Raw genomic sequence first — 20,000 nt, forward strand, 5'->3', positions numbered from 1 at the left:
TTCCAGCCCGGCTGCGTGGGATGGGGATTCCTTTGGGATTCTGGTCTTGGCAATGGAGATGGAGAATCCCTTGGGATCCTGTTCCTGACATCAGGAATGGGGGATCTTTTGGGATCCTGTTCAGGAATGGGGGATCTTTTGGGATCCTGTTCCTGACATCAGAATTGGGGCATTTTTGGGATCCTGGTTGTGACAGCGGGGACAGGGCGTCCTTTGGGACTCTGGTCTTGGCACCAGGGATGGAGAATCCTTCCAGACCCCGCTGCTGAGGCTCAGCCCGGCTGGAGCCAGGGTGTCCCTGGGGAGCCCAGACCTGCTCCAGGGACGTTCCTGGAGCATCCCTCGGGATCCCGGGGCGGGCACAACCCGGCTCCCGGCGGTGCCATCCTCCGGGGTGCCCAGCCCTGGCACCGGGAAGGGCTCCGGGAGCCGGGATGCCCTCCGGGATCCGGGTTCCGGGATGACCCCGGCTGCGGGCGGGGGTGTCCCCCGCGCTGCCACCCCCGGTCCCGCCCCGTCCCTCCCCGTCCCGCCCAGGGGCGGCCCCACGGGGGCACCGGCAGCGAGCGGAGCGGCACCGCCACCGCCACCGGCACCGGGTGAGTGCGGCCGGGCTGGGGCATCATCCTCATCCTCATCCCCGTCCCCATCCCGCTCTCCATCCCCGTCCGCAGCGCCGGGAGCGGCCCCGTGGCTGAGCCGCGGCCCCGCCGCCGCCGGGAGCTGACGGAAAACCTCCGGGACCTCCGGGATCCCACCCCGCAGCCCCGGAGTCACCTCAGCCCCCCCCGAGCGCCCCCAGCATCGCCCTCCGCTCCTCCGGGAGCAGCCGCAGCGCCCGCGGCTCCCTCCGGGCACGGCGCCTCCTCTGCCCGTCCCTCCCGGGCCCACCGGGACCCCCTGGCCACCCTCCCGGAGGGTCCACGCCGAGTGCCACCCCCCGTCCCCGAGCCAGCCGGGCCCGTCCCGCTCAGCGCTCGGCGCTCCCTCCTTCTCTCCCGGCAGGACGGAGAACAATAGCGCCGTGGAAAACAATGGAGCGGCCGCGCTTCTCCGCCTAGGGATGCGGGCCGGACGCGGGGCGCGGATCCCGGCCCGGGAGTAGCGCAGGGAGCGCAGGATCCGCGGCACCGGGTGAGCGCTCGCGGCCCCGCCGCTGCCGTGGCCCGGAGGCGTCCGGGCGATGCTCCGGGCACCGGAGCGCCCTGGGCACCGCTCCGGAGCCGCGCCGGGCTGCGGGAAGCACCGCGGCCTCCCCGGGGAGCGGGATATTCCCACAATGCCTCGGCTGCGCCAAATCCGCGCCTCCCGCTCCAGCCGGGGATGCTGCCGGGGTGGGGAGGGAGCGAGGCGGCAAAACCCCCCCCCCAAAAAAGCAGATTTCTTTGCAGGAGTGGGGATGAACGTCGCTGTCCTGCTGGAAAAGCGGTTTTGGGGGGGGTTTTGCTACTTTTTTCCTTGTTTTGTTGTGTTGGGGCTGTGGATGCGGCCGGGCTCCCTCGGGGGTGCGAGAGGGGGGTCTGGGGGGTGTTTTTGGGGAGGGGAACAAGTCCGGGCTCTGTCAGGCCCGGGAGCAGCCGGGAGGAGGCAGAAGGGCAGGAGCCCTCCGGGGTTTGAGCCGGAGCTGTGCCGAAAGCGCCGGGAGAGGCTCGGGCCGGGCTGGGCACGGCGGAACCGCGCCAGCTCCGGGGGAGAAACTGAGGCACGGGAACGGACACGGCCCCAGACTGCCAGGGTTGAGCAATGCAGCGACTTCCACTTGGCCGGCGCTTTGATTGGGGTGATTCCCGGCATTTCCCGGGTGATTCCCGGCATTTCCCGCTGATTCCCAGCTTTTCCCGAGTGATCCCCATCCTCTCCCGGCCATTCCCAGCCCCTCCCGGGTCATTCCCAGCCTCTCCCGGGTCATTCCCATCCCCTCCCGGGTTCATTCCCAGCCTCTCCCGGGTCATTCCCGGCCTCTCCTGGGTCATTCCCAGCCTGTCCCGGGTCATTCCCAGCCTCTCCCGGTCATTCCCAGCCTGTCCCGGGTCATTCCCAGCCTCTCCCGGAGCCACGCGGGGCTGTCGGGGCCGGCAGTGCCCGGAGTTCTCCCGGAGCCGCCTCTCCCCTCCTCTCCCGGCCCGCTTTTCTCTCCAGACCCAAAAAAGGAAGAATTTGCCCCTTTCCTCAGCGCGAGGAAGGGGATGTGATGACGGAGGCCAAGGTGGCAGAGCCGGGGCGTAAACAGGAAACTCCTCGGCACGGGAGGATGAACCTGCGGCTCGGGGCTCCCCTCCCACCCCAGACCAGGAGCTTTTTTACAGCTCCGGTCCATCCCCGTGTCCCCTCCGAGGGATTTGGGATTTTGGCTTGGCCCCGGGGCATCCCCGGGATGCTCTGGAGCAGAGATCCCAGCGGTGCCGAGGGCTCCGCCCTGGCTCTGCTGCTCCAGGAGGGTTTCACTCACTTTGGGGTTTTTGCTGCTCCAGGAGGGTTTTTTTTCACTCTCTTGGGTGATTTTGCTCTTTTAGGAGGGTTTTTTTCACTCCCTTTGCTGCTCTAGGAGAGGTTTTTCACTCCCTTTGCTGCTTTTGCTGCTCCAGGAGGTTTTTTCCCATTCACTTTGGGGCTTTTGCTGCTCCAGGAGGGTTTTTTCACTACTTGTTCTGTTTTTACTGCTCTAGGAGAGTTCTTTTCACTCCCCTTGGAGTTTTTGCTGCTCCAGGAAGGTTCTTTTCACCCCCTTAGGAGTTTTTACTGCTCTAGGAGGGTTCTTTTCACTCATTTTTCTGTTTTTGCTGCTCTAGGAGGGTTCTTTTCACTCATTTTTCTGTTTTTGCTGCTCTAGGAGGGTTCTTTTCACTCCCTTGGCTGTTTTTGCTGCTCTAGGATGGTTTTTTTTCACTCCCTCTGCTGTTCTTACTGCTCTTAGAAGGTTCTTTTCCCTCACTTTGGAATTTCTGCTGTTCCAGGTGGGTTCTTTTCACTCCCTTTGGAGTTTCTGCTGCTCCAGGAGGGGTTTTTTTTCACTCCCTTGGGTGTTTTTGGCACCATTTTCACATCTGCCACATCCTTTAATCCTCCTTGACCATCCCCAGAGCTTTCAGCCCTTGCCAGGGGATACCCACCAGGGGCAGCTCCTTCCTGCCCCCCAAACCTGGGGAGCCCCAAACCCTCCTGGTCCCGTTTTTGGTGGATCAATGAGATTATTCCTGTGGGAGGCGGCTGCAGGAGGACAGTTGGTGCCGGATGTTGCCAAATTTTGCCGGATTTTACCCAATTTTACCAAAATCCTCCCGCAGCTCCTCAGGAAACCCAGAGCTTTGTCAGCTCTTCCGCGAATTTTCGGTCCTGACTTCTCCTTCTGCTTTTTCTCTGAGCCCCAGGGCTGGGCTAGGCAGATTTCCTGCCCTTCCCCTCCTGCCACTGAGGATTTTTTTTGCTGTTGAAAATCAGTTTTTTTCCCCGGGGGTTTATCCCAACGTGAGGGATGGAGCCCCAGGATTGCTGCCCTGCGGGGGATTTAGGGTTTGGGTTCATCCCCTGACGGGTTTTACTGCCTCTGCCCGGATTTTGGGGTGGATTTGGGGTTTTTTCTTGCAGGAAAAGAGATTTTTGTGTCCCAGGGGGCTGGGAGGAAGCACGTGGCGAGGTGGGAGGTGGAGGAAATCAGCGCCTTGAGGAGCAAACGCCTCACGGGAGAAGGGGAGGGAGGGAAAAGACCCTGAAAAACGAAATTTTCCCATCCAAGGAAAAGCAGGACCCCAAAAAAACCCTTTTCCCATCATTCCAAACCTCCCCAGTTCCCCATTCCGAGGCCTCTTTGAAGCCCAATTTCCAAAGTGAGCATCCCAAGGGCTTCACCCCAAACCCCAACAATTCCACCCAAAAAATGCCCCGAGCTCCGAGCCGGGGCCTATCCCAGGTGGGATTTTGAAATTCCCAAACATTTCTGCGGCCCAAAAATCCGGCTGGCACCACAAAACCCGCGAAGGATCAGCCCAGAATTTCTGCCTGCTCCGAAATCCCAAAATCCCAAAATCCCAAAATCCCTCCTTGGGACGCCCCACGGGAGCAGCCCCAGCCCTGGGGGCTCTGAGGGGTGGAAAAAGAGTAAAAAACTCGGGGAAAAGGAACAATTCCCATTTCCCCTCCCACCCGCGGGCGCTGCCAATGCAAATTTCGGGTAAGGAGATCCCGGTGGGATTAAATTTTCAGCGTTCGGCGCCTCTGCTCTTCTCTGATGTCGCTGCTTCCGCCCTGCCCAGCCTTTTCCACTCCGGGGAGGGCTTAATTAATTCATTCATTAATAGATTTATTTATTTATTTATTTATTTGTAGGTTTAAGTCGGATTTTTATCTATTTATTTATTCAATTTCTTTAAATTATATCTGTTTTCTTGTAATTTTTAAGTATTTTATTTTTCGGTTTAGGTTTCCTTGATTTATTTATTTATTTTCAATTTAAATTCAGAATTTTTTTTAAATTTATTTGCATTATTTTCAATTTATTATTTATTTATTTTAAATTTTAATTTTTAATGTGTCATTTGTATTGCTTTTAATTTAGTTTTTAGATTATTTTTTAAATTTTTTATTCTTACTTTTATTCTTATTTTTTTTATTTATTTTCACTGTATTTTAATTTGTAATTTTTTTCATTTTTAATTTGTTTTAGCTTTACTTCTATTTCTATTTCTATTTCTATTTCTATTTCTATTTCTATTTCCATTTTTATTTCTATTTCTATTTCTATTTTTATTTCCATTTTTATTTCTATTTCTGGGACACAGGGGGACACAGGGGGACAGGGGGACACGGGACAGGGGACATGAGTGGGGACACGGGACATGAGTGGGGACACGGGACACGGGACAGGGGACACAGGACACAGGACACAGGGGGACACGGGACAGGGGACATGGAACAGGGGACAGGGGACACGGGACACTGGGGGACACAGAGGGACAGGGGACACAGGACACAGGACACAGGGGGACACGGGACAGGGGACATGGGACATGGAACAGGGGACATGGGGGGACACAGGGGTACAGGGGATATAGGACATGGGACATGGGACAAAGGAGGGACATGGGGGGACATGTGACACAGGACACAGGACACAGGGGACATGGGACACAGGGGGACAGGGGACAGGGGACAGGGGAGGGACATGGGACACGGGACATGGGGGGACATGAGACATGGGGGGGACACAGGACACAAGATATGGGACACGGGACACGGGATATGGGACATGGGACATGGGATATGGGACATGGGACACAGGGGGACACGGAGGGACACAGGACACGGGACATGGGACACAGGGTGGTGACATGGGTGGGACACGGGGGACACAGGCAGGACATGGGTGGTGACATGGAGCAGGACACGGGGGGACACGGGACATGGGACACAGGGTGAGGACATGGGTCAGGACACGAGGGGACACGTCGGGGACGTGGAACAAGGGCGGGACATGGGTGGGGACACAGTGGGGGACACAAGGGGACACAGGTGGAGACACGGGGGGACAGGGGTGGGACACAGATGAGGACACGGGCAGGACATGGCAGGGACATGGTGGGGACACAGGGAGAGACACGGGTGGGGACATGGGGGGGACACGGGGGGACAAGGAGGGGACAAGGAGGGGACAGCAATTTGCCCCTCAGAGCTTTGTTCTGAGCTGGGGGAGGCCGGCGTGACCACCCTGCGTGACCGCTCGTGACGCCAGCGTGACCCCAGACAGCTGATCAAATGATAAAATGATAAAAGGATAAAATTATAAAAGGATAAAATGATGAAAGGATAAAAGGATAAAAGGATTCCGTTTTCAGCCTCGTGACCGACTGCCCCGAGCTCCTTTGGGGTTCCTTTTAGGGAGATTTAGGGGGACACCCTCGCGGGGAGCTTCTCCCCCGGACTGGCTGCAAAGTGTTGGAGCCCCGGCAAAACCTTCAGCAGGGGAGGAGGAAAAAGACCCAAATCTGCCTCAAATCAAGCAGATTTGGGTCCCCAGCAGCACGGAGGGCTCCTCAGCCAGGGCGGCCACTCCTGAATTTCCAGCAGCAGCTCCGGGGTCGCCGGCGGTGCCTGCGGCATCTCCCCCCTCCCCCAAAACCATCCCGGCACCTTTTTCCCCATTTTTTCATTTTTTCCCCCCAGGAACGAGCTGCTCCTGCACCTCAAGACCTACAACATCTACTACGAGGGGCAGAACCTGCAGCTGCGGCACCGGGAGGTGAGAGCCGAGGGGATTGGGGAGCCCGGGACGGGGATTGGGTGGGAGGGGTCCCAAAATCCCCCGTGTGCCACCCCTGGCCCGGCAGGGACACCTGCGCTGGCCCGGGGGCTCCAGCCCCCGCTGCTCTGGGAATGCCACACTGATATTATGGATATAATATTGATATTGTAGCTTTATAGTTATATATATGTATGTAATTTGCATTTTATATATATATATATATATACTATTTTGTGTGTGAATCTGGCTGCAGGAGGAAGGGGAGCTGATCGTGGAGGGGCTGCTGAACATCTCGTGGGGGCTGCGCCGCCCCATCCGCCTGCAGATGCAGGACGACAACCAGCGCATCCGCCCGCCACCCTCCTCCTCCTCCTGGCACTCGGGCTGCAACCTGGGCGCCCACGGGTGAGTGAGGGCAGGGCAGCCCCAAAAACACAGCCCCAAAAACGGGCAGGCAGCCCCAAAAACACACCCTAAAAACGGGCAGGCAGCCCCAAAAACACAGCCCCAAAAACGGGCAGGCAGCCCTAAAAACACAGCCCCAAAAATACAACCTTAAAAACCCAAACCCAAAAACACAGCCCCAAAAAACACAGACCCAAAAAACCACAGCCCCAAAAATACAGCCCCAAAAATGGGCAGGCAGCCCCAAAAATGCACAGCCCCAAACCCACACAAACAGCCCCAAAACCACACAAACAGCCCCAAAACCCACACAAACAGCCCCAAAACCACACAAACAGCCCCAAACCCACACAAACAGCCCCAAACCCACACAGACAGCCCCAAACCCCCCATCCTGGCAGGCTGTGCACCCCCAGCTGCCTCCTCCAGGATTTTTGTCCCAGAAGGAGCCGGGGATGAGGGACAGAGATTCCCTGCATTGTCCTTCCCTCTGCGGCCCCGCAGGGACAGGGACCCCGGGCAGGGACCCCCGCCGGGGCACCCACCCCTCTCTGTGCCCCCCAGGTCCGTGCTGAAGCCCAGCACCCTGCCGGACATCCAGGTGACAGACGGGGACAGCAGCAGGGGCACGGAGAATCCCGGGAACGGCGCAGGTGAGCTGGGCTCGGATCCACCGGGAGCGGGACCGGGGATTGGATCCACTGGGATTGGATCCACCGGGAGCGGGACCGGGGCTTTGATCCACTGGGATTGGATCCACCGGGAGCGGGACCGGGATTGGATCCACTGGGATTGGATCCACTTTGAGTGGTCCAAGGGCTTGGATCCACTGGGAATGGTCCAAGGGCTTGGATCCACCGAGAGTGGGACCAGGGCTTGGATCCACTGGGATTGGATCCACTGGGAATGGTCCAAGGGCTTGGATCCACCAGGAGCGGGACCGGGGCTCGGATCCATGGGGATTGGATCCACTGGGAGTGGTCCAAGGGCTCGGATCCACTGGGATCAGGAACAGGGCTCAGATCCACTGGGTTTGGATTTGCTGGGATCGGTCCCGGAGCTCAGATCCACCAGGAGCAGTCCAAGGGCTTGGATCCACCAGGAGCGGGACCGGGGCTCGGATCCATGGGGATTGGATCCACTGGGAGCGGGACCAGGGCTCGGATCCACTGGGATTGGATCCACCAGGATCAGGCTGGTATCCACTGGGATTGGATCCACTGGGAGCGGGACCAGGGCTCGGATCCACTGGGATTGGTCCCAGGGCTCAGATCCACCAGGATCAGATCCACTGGGAATGGTCCAAGGGCTTGGATCCACTGGGATCAGGCTGGGATCCACCAGGATCACATCCACCAGGAGTGGTCCAAGGGCTTGGATCCACCGGGACCAGGCTGGGATCCACCGGGATCAGGCTGGGATCCACCAGGAGCTGAGCCCTTGCAAATCTGGATCCAGGAACCCCCAACTCTTCCCCTTTTTTTTTTTCTCCTTTCCCCACTCACGACACTTTTCCCACCTGAATTAAATCATTCCCAGGCAGCGCCCACCCCACCACGACTCCCCTCAGCTTTATGGCCTCAATCCTCTGCCAGCACATAAGGAAAAAAAGCCTTTTATTCCATTTTTTCCCCTAAAATCCAGTAAGAATCAGTGCCTGGCGTGCACCTGGGAGTGCTCAGTCATCGTTTGTGCAGCTGGAGCAGCTCCTGCCAGAGATTCCTCCCTGCTGCAGACATGTCCTGAATTAAAACCCCCGGAGCTGGAGCCTGAGAGCTTCATTAAAAATGGATGAAGAGCTGGTTTATAATAATCTGGATCCAGGCCAGTTTTCATGCAGAGATCTGAGGCTCTGCCCTCGTTTGCCTGCTCTCATTAAAGAGGGAGTTAAATTATGGAAAAGAGAGGGAAGATGCTCGAGCTCCCGGGAGGAGGGGTTTGATCCAGGGAGCAGCAGGGATTTAGGAGGATAATTCTGAATTAATGACCTTCCTCGGGAGCTGGGGCAGAATAAACTGCTTGTTGTGGTTTAAAGGAAAGTTCATGGGGGGTGAGGAAATTTGATCTTGGGGTGAGGATTTCTGCATCCTCCCAGAGGCTGCTTTGGAGCAGGAAAACTCTGGAATCACAGAATTGTCCTGAGTGGGAAGGGACCACAAGGATCTTTGACCTAACACATCAACAATCCCACCCCGGCAGTGTTGCCCAAAAATCAACAATCCCACTGTGGGATTGTTACCCAAAAATCAACAATCCCACCCTGTGCTTGGATTGTTGGGTATAAAAAAATCAAAAATCCCACCCTGGGAGTGTTCCCCAAAAATCAACAATCCCACCGTGTGCTGGGAGCATTACCCAAAAATCAAAAATTCCACCCTGGGAGTGCTCCCCAAAACTTAACAATCCTGCCACGTGCTGGGAGCATTACCCAAAAATCAAAAATTCCACCTTGTGCTGTCACTTGTTTGCCTCTGAGTGGAATGTTTGTGCCTGTGGCTCGTGGGGGATTATTGTCAAGGGGTTTTTGATGAGCAGGAAAACATAGATTATGTTGTTGTTGTAACACCACAAGCTTACAAATTCTGACATGGAGAACAGATGTAATTAAAAATAACAATAGTGTGGTGTTTTCTGAGTTCCCCAGATGGAGGAGGAATTGAGAAATTGATCCAGGTGGATCCAGGGGGATCAGGGGGATCCAGGGGGTCTAAGGGGATCCCGGGATCCAGAGGGATCCAGGGGGATCCAGGGCATCCAGGGATCCAGGGGATCCGGGAGATCGAGGGATCAGGGGCATCCAAGTGGATCCAGGGGGATCCAGGGGATCAGGGGGATCCAGGGGGATCCAGGGCATCCAGGGATCAGGGGGATCCGGGGGATCCAGGGCATCCAGGGATCAGGGGGATCCGGGGGATCCAGGGGGATCAGGGGGATCCAGTGGGATCCAGGGCATCCAGGGATCAGGGGGATCCGGGGGATCCAGGGATCAGAGGATCCAGGGGGATCAGGGGGACCCAGGAGGATCCAGGGGGATCTGAGGGGATCCAGGGATCCTGGGGATCCAGAGGGATCCAGGGGCATCCAGGGATCTGGGGGGATCCAGGGGGATCCGGGGGGATCCAGGGCATCCAGGGATTCAGAGGATCCAGGGGGATCCAGGGGATATGGGGATCCAGGAAATCCAGGGGGATCCAGGGCATCCAGGGATCTGAGGGATCTGGGAGGATGCAGGGGGATCCAGGGGTTCTAGGGGGATCCACAGATCCAGGAGGATCCAGGAGGATCCAGGGGGATCTGAGGGGATCCAGGGGGATCCAGGGGTTCTAGGGGGATCCACAGATCCAGGAGGATCCAGGGGGATCTGAGGGGATCCAGGGGGATCTGAGGGGATCCAGGAGGATCCAGGGGGATCCAGGGGGATCTGAGGGGATCCAGGGGGATCCAGGGGTCCGGGCAGGGCTCTCAGTGCCGGCCGTGCCCCCAGACCTCGGTGTTCACGCCCGCCTACGGCTCCGTCACCAACGTGCGCATCAACAGCACCATGACCACGCCGCAGGTGCTCAAACTGCTGCTCAACAAGTTCAAGGTACGGGCGCCGCCCCTGCTCGGAGGGCTGGTCGTGTTGTGGCTGCAGTAAATAAAACCTTTTTTTAAAATTATGTGTATAAAATCTGCATCCATTTTTAAAAATTTATTTATATTTATATATATTATATTTTCATACATTTTATATTTATCCTTGTAAATTATTATTTATATTTTGTATTTATATATATATAATATTAATGTGTTTATCAATTTATATTTGTGTTATTTATTTATCTTTCTATTATACACATGTAATTTGCATTCAGATTCCATAGGAATCTTTAAATCTTTATGTTATATATAATCTTGACATTTTATATATAAAATCTGCATATGAATATGTCTGAATTTTTATGCGATATGCAAATACTTATATTATACCGAAGTGTTTATATTATATATATATAATCCTTTATATGTATAAAATCTGCATTCAGGTTACATATATATATATGTAATCTGAATGCAGATTTTTATATATATATATAAATATATATATATATGTGTTTGGAGGGTGGGGAGTCACAGGTTTGGGTTGGAGGGACCCCAAAGCCCACCCAGTGCCACCCCTGCCACGGCAGGGACGCTCCCGCTGCCCCAGGTGGCTCCAAGCCCTGCCCAGCCTAGATTTTTTGGGAATTCCGAGCCAGCCCCTCCTCATCCTGGCAGGGAAGGGTTTATCCCCGGGGCTGGGGCTGCAGGAGCTGCTCTGCTGCTGCGGGGTCTGCCAGGAAAACCCCCCGGGAAATTCCCGGAGCTGTTCCCAGAGCAGCCCCCAGCCCCACGGTGCCCCCCAGCTGTGCTCAGGGAGCAGGGATTTCCAAGGAATTGTTTTTCCAGCGGTGGCAGCAGCTCCCCTGTGCTCTGAAATCCCGCCCCAAACCCGGCACTTTTGGGGTGAATTTGGGATTAAGCAGCTCTGAAACTCAGACAGAGCCACCTGCAGCAGCCAGTGGGCAAATTAAAATAAATAAACCTCAGGTGGATCTTTTCCCCATCATTATCCACTTGTTTGCGCGAGCTGATGGTCACAAACATCTTTTTTTTTTTTAGGGTTTGCAACAAAATTTTGGGATCTTTGGTTAAATCTGCAGAGAGGGTGGGGGGTGGGTCAGTTCACCCCCCTCTTCACCATCCCCTGCCTCTCCTGTCCCACCCAGGTCGCCCAGTACATCAAATTCGAGATGCCCATCCTCAGGAGCTTCATCCAGAAGCTGGAGGAGGAGGAGGACCGGGAAGTGAAGAAGCTGAAGCACAAGTACGTGGGGCTGGGGGGATGCTGGGAGGGAAAACATCCCTAAAAAAACCTCATTTGTGCAGCCCCAGGATGCTCCAGCACTGGGATTTTCCCTGCCTGGTGATCCCTAAATTTGGGGAAGTAGAGAGGGGGGAAAAACAGGAGGGAAAAATCCTGATTTTGGGTTTTTTTTGTGGGATTTGCTGCCCGGTTTTGTGGCGTTCCCTCCAAAAGCGGGGTTTGGCACCCCCAGAGTGGGGTTTGTATTATTCCAGGGTTGAAAAAATCCCTTTTTTCCCCCTCCCCAGATACTCCATCCTGCGGCTGATGATCGAGCAGAGGCTGGAGGAGATTTCCGAGGGCCCCACGGCCATGTGAGCATCCCTGGGATGCGCTGCACCAAATCCCGACCCCAAAACGCCCCCGCTGCCCCCCTGGGTGGCTCCAGCCCCCAGCCAAGCCCCCTCCCACGCCCCCATCCCCAGGAATCCTCGGGGGTTCTTCCCAGGAAGGTTCTGGCTGGCAGCAGCTTCAGCCAAAACCTCGAATCCCTGGAAAACACAGGGAAAAAAAATATTAAAAAAAAGAGAAAAAAGAGGAAATCTGTCAGCAGCAGCGAGGTGAGGGCTGCCAGAGTTCCAGAGCTGGAATTTTGGGGGCTCAGGTTGGAAATGCCCGACGTGGCTCCCAGTGGAGTTCCTGCTGCTCGGCAGCAAGACAGCACAAAAAAACAAAAAAAATCCTCTTTTTTTTTTTAGAGAAAAGCACATTCCTGCCCTGTCACCGCAATAATTCCCAGGTGTCGGGAGGATTTTATAAATCCAAAGGGTTGCCTGTGATTTTGGGGGGGGTTTAACCCTGACCTGGGGGCTCCTGGAGGCATTTCCAGCCCAGGAGAAAATCCCATTTTTCCCAGCCCCTTCCCCAAAGCCGTGGCTGTGGCGCAGCCCCTCCGTCCCCCCCGCTGTAATTTGCACTAATATTTAGGGATTTTGAAGAAAACCACGATGTCAAACCTCTCTGGGAGCTGAAAATGCCAAATAGCACTCGCAGGGATGGCTGAGGGCCCCGAGCATCTCCAGGGGTGCTGGGAAAGGGCAGAGGCAGGAGGAGGGGGAGGCAGAAATAAAGAGGATTTTGTTTTCCAAATCCATTTTCCAGCAGTGCCAGGAAATTATCCTGGTGAAACCAGGGCCAGGCTGGCTCCACCAGCAGCAGCAGCTGGAAAAAACCTCTTTCTTTCCTCCCAGGCTAAACCAGCAATACCCATTTTATACCTCGATGTGAACTAAACCTCTGACTTCCTCCCCCTTCCCTTTGAGTTTTCGCAATGCATCTTTGTAATTTTCTTTTTATTTTTTTTTTTGAATTTTTAATTTTAATGGTACCTTTTCCACCTTTGACTCACGTTGGGGAAAGTGTTGTACAGCGAGAGGAGCTTTTGGTGTGTTTGAAGGGTGATTGTGGCACTGCTGCGTGGATTAACAAGGAAATGAAATAAAATAAAATAAAATAAAATATGTAGCAACTTCATGCCGAATGAAATCCCCCGAGTCAGAGCCTGGCTTTCCAAAATCAATCACTTTTTTGTGGATAGAAATGCCATGGAAATGGGTAAAAAATGAGGGAAAAGAGTAAAATGCCAGTGGAGGAGTTCCCCAAGGAGAAACGCTCTCACCTCCCAGATTTAAACTCCCACCTGAATTTCTGGAGGAATTTTGGGGTAATATTGAGCTGGTTTAGGACCTGGCTTTCCAAAATCAATCACTTTTTGTGGATAGAAATGCCATGGAAATAAGTATAAAATGAGGGAGAAGTGTAAAATCCCAGTGGAGGAGTTCCCCAAGGAGAAACGCTCTCACCTCCCAGATTTAAACTCCCACCTGAATTTCTGGAGGAATTTTTGGGTAATATTGAGCTGGTTTAGGGCCTGGCTTTCCAAAATCAATCACTTTGTTGTGGATAGAACGAGTAAAAAAAGTAAAACCAGTCTGAAACCAAGTGGAGGATCTCCCCAAGGAGAATGTGGGCTCTCACCTCCCAGATTTAGACTCCCACCTACATTCCTGGAGGAATTTTGGGGAACACTGGGCAGGTTTAGGGCCTGGCTTGTCCAAAATAAATCACTTTTTGTGGATAGAAATGCCATGGAAATGAGTAAAAAATGAGATGAAGGAAAAGAATAAATCCTGAATACCAGTGGAGAATCTCCCCAAGGAGAAACGCTCTCACCCCCCAGATTTAAACTCCCACCTCCATTCCTGGCGGATTTTTGGGGAGCACTGGGCAGCCTCAGGTGTCACCCCCCCTTAGGGATTGTCCCTCCCCGCCATCCACAGGCTCCATCCCGAGGGTATTTCCCTCCCGGCAGTAAAACCCGGGTTGTTTTTGCCTCCTGGAAGCGGAGCCGGGGCTGTCCCGGAGCCCTCCCCGCACGGGGGGCAGGATTTGGGCTGATCCCAGCGGGAAAATCCCGCAAAACCCCGCAGCCAGCCCAGCCCAGCCCGGACAGAGCCAGCGGCAGCCCCGGCGCACGGGTAAGGGCAGCACCCGCGATTTTTGGGGTGAAAAGAGGAGGGATCGGGTGCGGAGAGAGGAGAAAAATAATTGGGGTTTGTTTGGCACGAAGCGGAGCTGGAGGTTGGGATGGGCAGAGCAGCCCCGGGGTTCTCCCTGCCTGCTGATCCCGAAATTTGGGGAAGTGCAGAGGAGGGGAAATCCTAATTTTGGGGGGTTTTGCTGGATTTGCTGCCCGGTTTTGTGGTGTTTCCTCCAAAAGTGGGGTTTGGCATCCTCAGAGTGGGTTTTGCATTATTCCAGTGTTGAAAAATCCTTTTTTATCCCTGTGCCTCCCCATATACTCCATCCTCATTTCGGGTTTTTTGTGGGATTTGCCGCCCGGTTTTGTGGTGTTTCCTCCAAAAGTGGGGTTTGGCATCCCCAAAGTGCGGTTTGCCTTATTCCAAGGTTTCAAAATCCTTTTTTTTTTTTTTTTTTTTTTGATCCCTGTGCCTCCCCAGATACTCCATCCTCATTTCGGGGTTTTTTGTGGGATTTCCTGCCCGGTTTTGTGGTGTTTCCTCCAAAAGTGGGGTTTGGCATCCCCAAAGTGCGGTTTGCCTTATTCCAAGGTTTCAAAATCCTTTTTTTTTTTAGTTCCCCAAGGAGAAACGCTCTCACCTCCCAGATTTAAACTCCCACCTGAATTTCTGGAGGAATTTTGGGGTAATATTGAGCTGGTTTAGGACCTGGCTTTCCAAAATCAATCACTTTTTGTGGATAGAAATGCCATGGAAATAAGTAAAAAATGAGGGAGAAGTGTAAAATCCCAGTGGAGAAGTTCCCCAAGGAGAAACGCTCTCACCTCCCAGATTTAAACTCCCACCTAAATTTCTGGTGGATTTTTGGGTAATATTGAGCTGGTTTAGGGCCTGGCTTTCCAAAATCAATCACTTTTTTGTGGATAGAACCACTATAGAAATGGGTAAAAAATTACATGAAGGAAAAGAATAAATCCCAGTGGAGAAGTTCCCCAAGGAGAAACGCTCTCACCTCCCAGATTTAGACTCCCACCTACATTCCTGGAGGAATTTTGGGGAACACTGGGCAGGTTTAGGGCCTGGCTTGTCCAAAATAAATCACTTTTTGTGGATAGAAATGCCATGGAAATGGGTAAAAAATGAGATGAAGGAAAAGAATAAATCCTGAATACCAGTGGAGAAGTTTCTCCCCAAGGAGAAACGCTCTCACCCCCCAGATTTAAACTCCCACCTCCATTCCTGGTGGATTTTTGGGGAGCACTGGGCAGCCTCAGGTGTCACCCCCCCTTAGGGATTGTCCCTCCCCGCCATCCACAGGCTCCATCCCGAGGGTATTTCCCTCCCGGCAGTAAAACCCGGGTTGTTTTTGCCTCCTGGAAGCGGAGCCGGGGCTGTCCCGGAGCCCTCCCCGCACGGGGGGCAGGATTTGGGCTGATCCCAGCGGGAAAATCCCGCAAAACCCCGCAGCCAGCCCAGCCCAGCCCGGACAGAGCCAGCGGCAGCCCCGGCGCACGGGTAAGGGCAGCACCCGCGATTTTTGGGGTGAAAAGAGGAGGGATCGGGTGCGGAGAGAGGAGAAAAATAATTGGGGTTTGTTTGGCACGAAGCGGAGCTGGAGGTTGGGATGGGCAGAGCAGCCCCGGGGTTTTCCCTGCCTGCTGATCCCGAAATTTGGGGAATTGGAGAGGAGGGGAAATCCTAATTTCGGGGTTTTTTTGTGGGATTTGCTGCCCGGTTTTGTGGTGTTTCCTCCAAAAGTGGGGTTTGGCATCCCCAGAGTGGGTTTTGCATTATTCCGGGGTTGAAAAATCCTTTTTTTTTTTTTTTTTTTTTTTTTTTTTTTTTTTTTTTTTTTTTTTTTTTTTTTTTTTTTTTTTTTTTTTTTTTTTTTTTTTTTATCCCTGTGCCCCCCCAGATACTCCATCCTCATTTCGGGGTTTTTTTGTGGGATTTGCCGCCCGTTTTTGTGGTTTTTGTGCCAACAGCTGGAAGCGGGGGGGGGGGGACACTTCTCAGTGTTTTCCCTAAAACAACCCCAAAAACCGAAGGAGTGGAGCAGGGAAAAGAGACAAATGAAACGAATTTCCATTTTGGAAGGGATAGGCGGGGGGGCCGGGCCTGGCAGCTTCCAGGGGGGAGGAATCGCTGACACAGGGATGTCACTGCCGGGGGGGCTCGGCTTTGTCCCCGAGCTTTTGTCTGCCGGGGCCGCGATGGCTCAGCAGCTCCGGCACAATGGTCACGATGTGTTTGCTCAGCCCCCGGGGATCTCACCCCGCTCCCGCCCGATTTTGGGGATTTTTGGGGTTGTTCGCCGCCCGGTGCCCGCGGTCGCTGCTTGTCGGAAGGATGGGATGAGGTAAAAATGTGAAATAATGGGTTAAGTTGTGGGATTCTGGGATGGGAGAGGACTTAAAGATCAGCCAGAAGAGCTCCTTGTTATGGGGAGGGAAATCTGCCACTGGAATCATTGACTACGTGTCAATATAATAGATAAAAATAGGGATAAATACCTTAAAATGTAATAAAATAATACCACATTTATTAATATAGTAATATAGAACTATATAATAAAATACCACACTTATTAATATAATAATATATAATAATGAAATAATTATTAACACAATAATATAATAATGCAAAAATAATGTAATATAATATAATATAATATAATATAATATAATATAATATAATATAATAATATAGCATAATATAATATAATAATAAAATATAATATAATAATGTAATGACATAATAATACAGTATAATAATACAATAATATAATGATATAATAACATATTTATATATAATACACATTATCTATTATTCTGTTTTAATGGTCTCTATTAGAAATCATTGGTTATTGATCACATATTTTTATATATTCTGTATTATCTATAATACATAGTAACCTAAACAATAAATGAATGTTTAAATAATAAAATAGAGATAATATAGAGAGATAAATAGAGAAACATAGAGAGAGAGACAATATAGAGATAGAGATAGTACAGAGATAAATAGAGAAAATATAGACAGATAAATAGAGACAATATAGAGATAAATAGAGATAATATAGAGATAAATAGAAATAATATAAAATAAATAGAGACAATAGAGACAGGTAAATAAAGATAAAATAGAAATAAATAAAGACAGTAGATTGAGATAAAAGCCACTGAGGTTAGCTTGGTGTTAATAACACCAAGTTTGGGGCTTTGATCTCTGCCTGTGCCACTCACGGAATTCCACACTCACAGAATCACACTCACAGAATTACACATTCATAGAATCCCACACTCACAGAATTGCACACTCACAGAACCCCAGACTTACAGAATTCCACACTCACAGAATCACACACTCACAGAATTCCACACTCACAGAATCCCTCACTCACATAATTCCACACTCACAGAACCCCAGACTTACAGAATTCCACACTCACAGAATCACACACTCACAGAATTCCACACTCACAGAATCCCTCACTCACATAATTCCACACTCACAGAACCCCAGACTCACAGAATTCCACACTCACATAATTCCACACTCACATAATTCCACACTCACAGAATTCCACGCTCACAGAATTCCACGCTCACAGAATTCCACACAGAATTCCACACTCACAGAACCCCAGCCTCACAGAACCCCACCCCACAGAACCACCCCCAGAACGCTCTCAGACCCCCCCCAAAATTCAGAAAACACCTTTGAGGCCACCAAGTCCCACCCGTGACCGCCCCCACAAAGACCCTCTCCCCACCCTGTCCCTCCCCTCTCAGAGCCACCCGCAAGCCCCGATCCCCTCGGGGCCGGCTCTCCCCGCTCGGGGCCGACCCTCAGCGCCCCCTCCCCTCCTTGTCCCGCAGGTGGGGCGGGATGCGGCCCCGGGAGCGCTGCCGGCTCTGGCCGCTGCTGCTGCTGCTGCTGCTCGCCCTGCTCAGCCTCGCCGCCGCCGGCCGCCGCGGGAGCGCCGGGAGGAGCGGCGGCCCCGGGGGGCTCCGCGGGGGTTTCCGCGCCGTGTCCCGCGCTGGCAGCGCTCCGGGCCGCGGCTCTAAGGTGGCCGGAGCCATCGCGGCCGGAGCCGCAGCGGGGTACGGCATGGGGGTGCTGGGGCGGCCGCGGCCGGCCCGCCTGGGGCACGGCATCCCGGCGGCGCGGCAGCCGCCCGGGGCTGGGGGGTTCCACGCCGGGGGCTGGCCCGAGCTGGGGGGGAAGCGGGGAGCCCCCAGCAGAGCCCCCGGAGAGAGGAGAGCCGGCCTCGGGCTCGCCCTGCTGCTGGCATCCGGAGCCTGCCTGGTGAGCCACGGGCTGCAGCGCTGAGCGCACCCCCGGGACCCCCGGGACCCCCGGCCCGCGTTTCGGAGAGAAGTGACTTTCCGGGGGGATTGGATGTGGCTTGGGGAGGTGGGAGAGGCGCTCCAGGAGCCGGATCCTGAACCTCAGCCGGGAGCGGGTGGATCCTGCGAGCCCACCCGGGATCGAGTGGAACCAGTGAGCCCCACCCGCGACCGGATGGATCCCGTGAATCCAGCCGGGACTGGATGGATCCCGCGAACCCAGCCGGGACCGGAGGGATCCTGAGAACCCAGCCGGGACCGGAGGGATCCCGCGAACCCACCCGGGACCGGAGGGATCCTGAGAACCCACCCGGGACCGGAGGGATCCCGTGAATCCAGCCGGGACCGGAGGGATCCCACCCGGGACCGGATGATCCTGCAAGTCCCAGCCGGGATCGGGTGGATTCTGCAAACCCACCCAGGAGCGGAGGGATCCTGCGAGCCCACCCGGGACCCGGGGGATCCCACCCGGGACAGGACCTGTGTGATCAAATCCATCCCTGCCAGGACCTGTGGAAGCGATGCCGGCGCTCGGCTGCCCCCAAAGCCGCTCCTTTCCCCCCAGAAGAGCGCTGGGATTCGCGGGGATTGGGGTGAGGGGCTGGGAAACGGAGACCTCAGCCTCGCAATAAAAGTTTGGCCTTGAGACATCCTCTGGTTTTAACCAAACCCATCGTTTTTGGCACTGGGAATGGCAATCCGAGCGGGGATGCGCTTCTCCAGGTGAGAGGAGAAGCCAGATCCAGGGATTTCCCAGCTCCGGAGCAGCACAAAGCTCAGGCAGGGTTGGGAGAGGTTTTTTGGGATGTTTTTTGGGTAAAACCAAGCCCGGAGCTGCAGCCGGGCTCGGACGGGAGATGGAGCTGTTGGTCCGGGATTCCCGAGCCCGCCGGGATAAAACCGGCCCCGGCCGGGGTCTGGGCTCCTGCTGCACCCCAAGCCTCCAAATCAGAATATTCCTCCTCCAGCTCCCTGCAAACCGGGCACCGAAATTCCCCTTTTTACGGCTTTTTCCAGGCAGGAAACACGGATCCAACTGGTCTGCCTGGGTGGGGATGTTTAATTGGGGAGATGGGCTGTATGCTGAGAGAGTGGGAGAAAACTCTGAAAAAAACACCTCAGATTTTATGGTATTTACATTTTTGGGGGGGGGGGTATTTACACTTTGGGGTGTATTTGGGGGGATGCCAAGAGCTGTGTGATGAGAGATTTGGAGAAAACTCTAAAAAAACACCTCAGATTTTATTGTATGTACACTTTGGAGGAGTTTTTACACTTTGGGGGGGTTTTTACACTTTGGGGCGTACTTACATTTTGGGGGGGTATTTAAATTTTGGGGGGTATTTACTTTCTGGGGGGTATTTACATTTTGGGGGGATATTTACTTTTGGGGAGTTATTTACTTTTGGGGGGTATTTACATTTTGGGGTGTATTTATTACCACCCTGGTAAATCAGAACCTCCTCCGTGCGTGGCTCCTGTGCACGCTGCAGGATTTGGAGTGTTTAGCTCATTAATTAATTAATTTCTCTGCTTCAGCAGATCTCTGCAGAGGGGTAATTTGATCCAGCCGTCCCTAAAGGACACAAAAGTTCAGAGTGTCGCCTCACTTGGGTGTTCCCAGAGCCAGGAAAGTTCTGACC

At 53.6% G+C, this 20,000-nt stretch overlaps 1 protein-coding gene across 1 annotated transcript; it reads left to right on the forward strand.

The window, feature by feature from the left end:
- Window positions 1–5,355: 5,355 nt before the first annotated feature.
- On the forward strand, window positions 5,356–12,991 carry RASSF2 (Ras association domain family member 2). The gene is made up of 7 exons (XM_041474455.1): window positions 5,356–5,408; window positions 6,058–6,232; window positions 6,489–6,640; window positions 7,205–7,293; window positions 10,036–10,226; window positions 11,389–11,486; window positions 11,774–12,991. Exons 1-7 carry the CDS (start codon window positions 5,356–5,358, stop codon window positions 11,841–11,843), a joined length of 828 nt encoding a protein of 275 aa, XP_041330389.1. The 3' UTR covers window positions 11,844–12,991.
- Window positions 12,992–20,000: the final 7,009 nt, after the last annotated feature.

The sequence above is a fragment of the Pyrgilauda ruficollis genome, unplaced genomic scaffold, assembly GCF_017590135.1.
Source record: "Pyrgilauda ruficollis isolate IOZ18807 unplaced genomic scaffold, ASM1759013v1 scaffold321, whole genome shotgun sequence".
NCBI classification, from domain to species: Eukaryota; Metazoa; Chordata; class Aves; order Passeriformes; family Passeridae; genus Pyrgilauda; species Pyrgilauda ruficollis.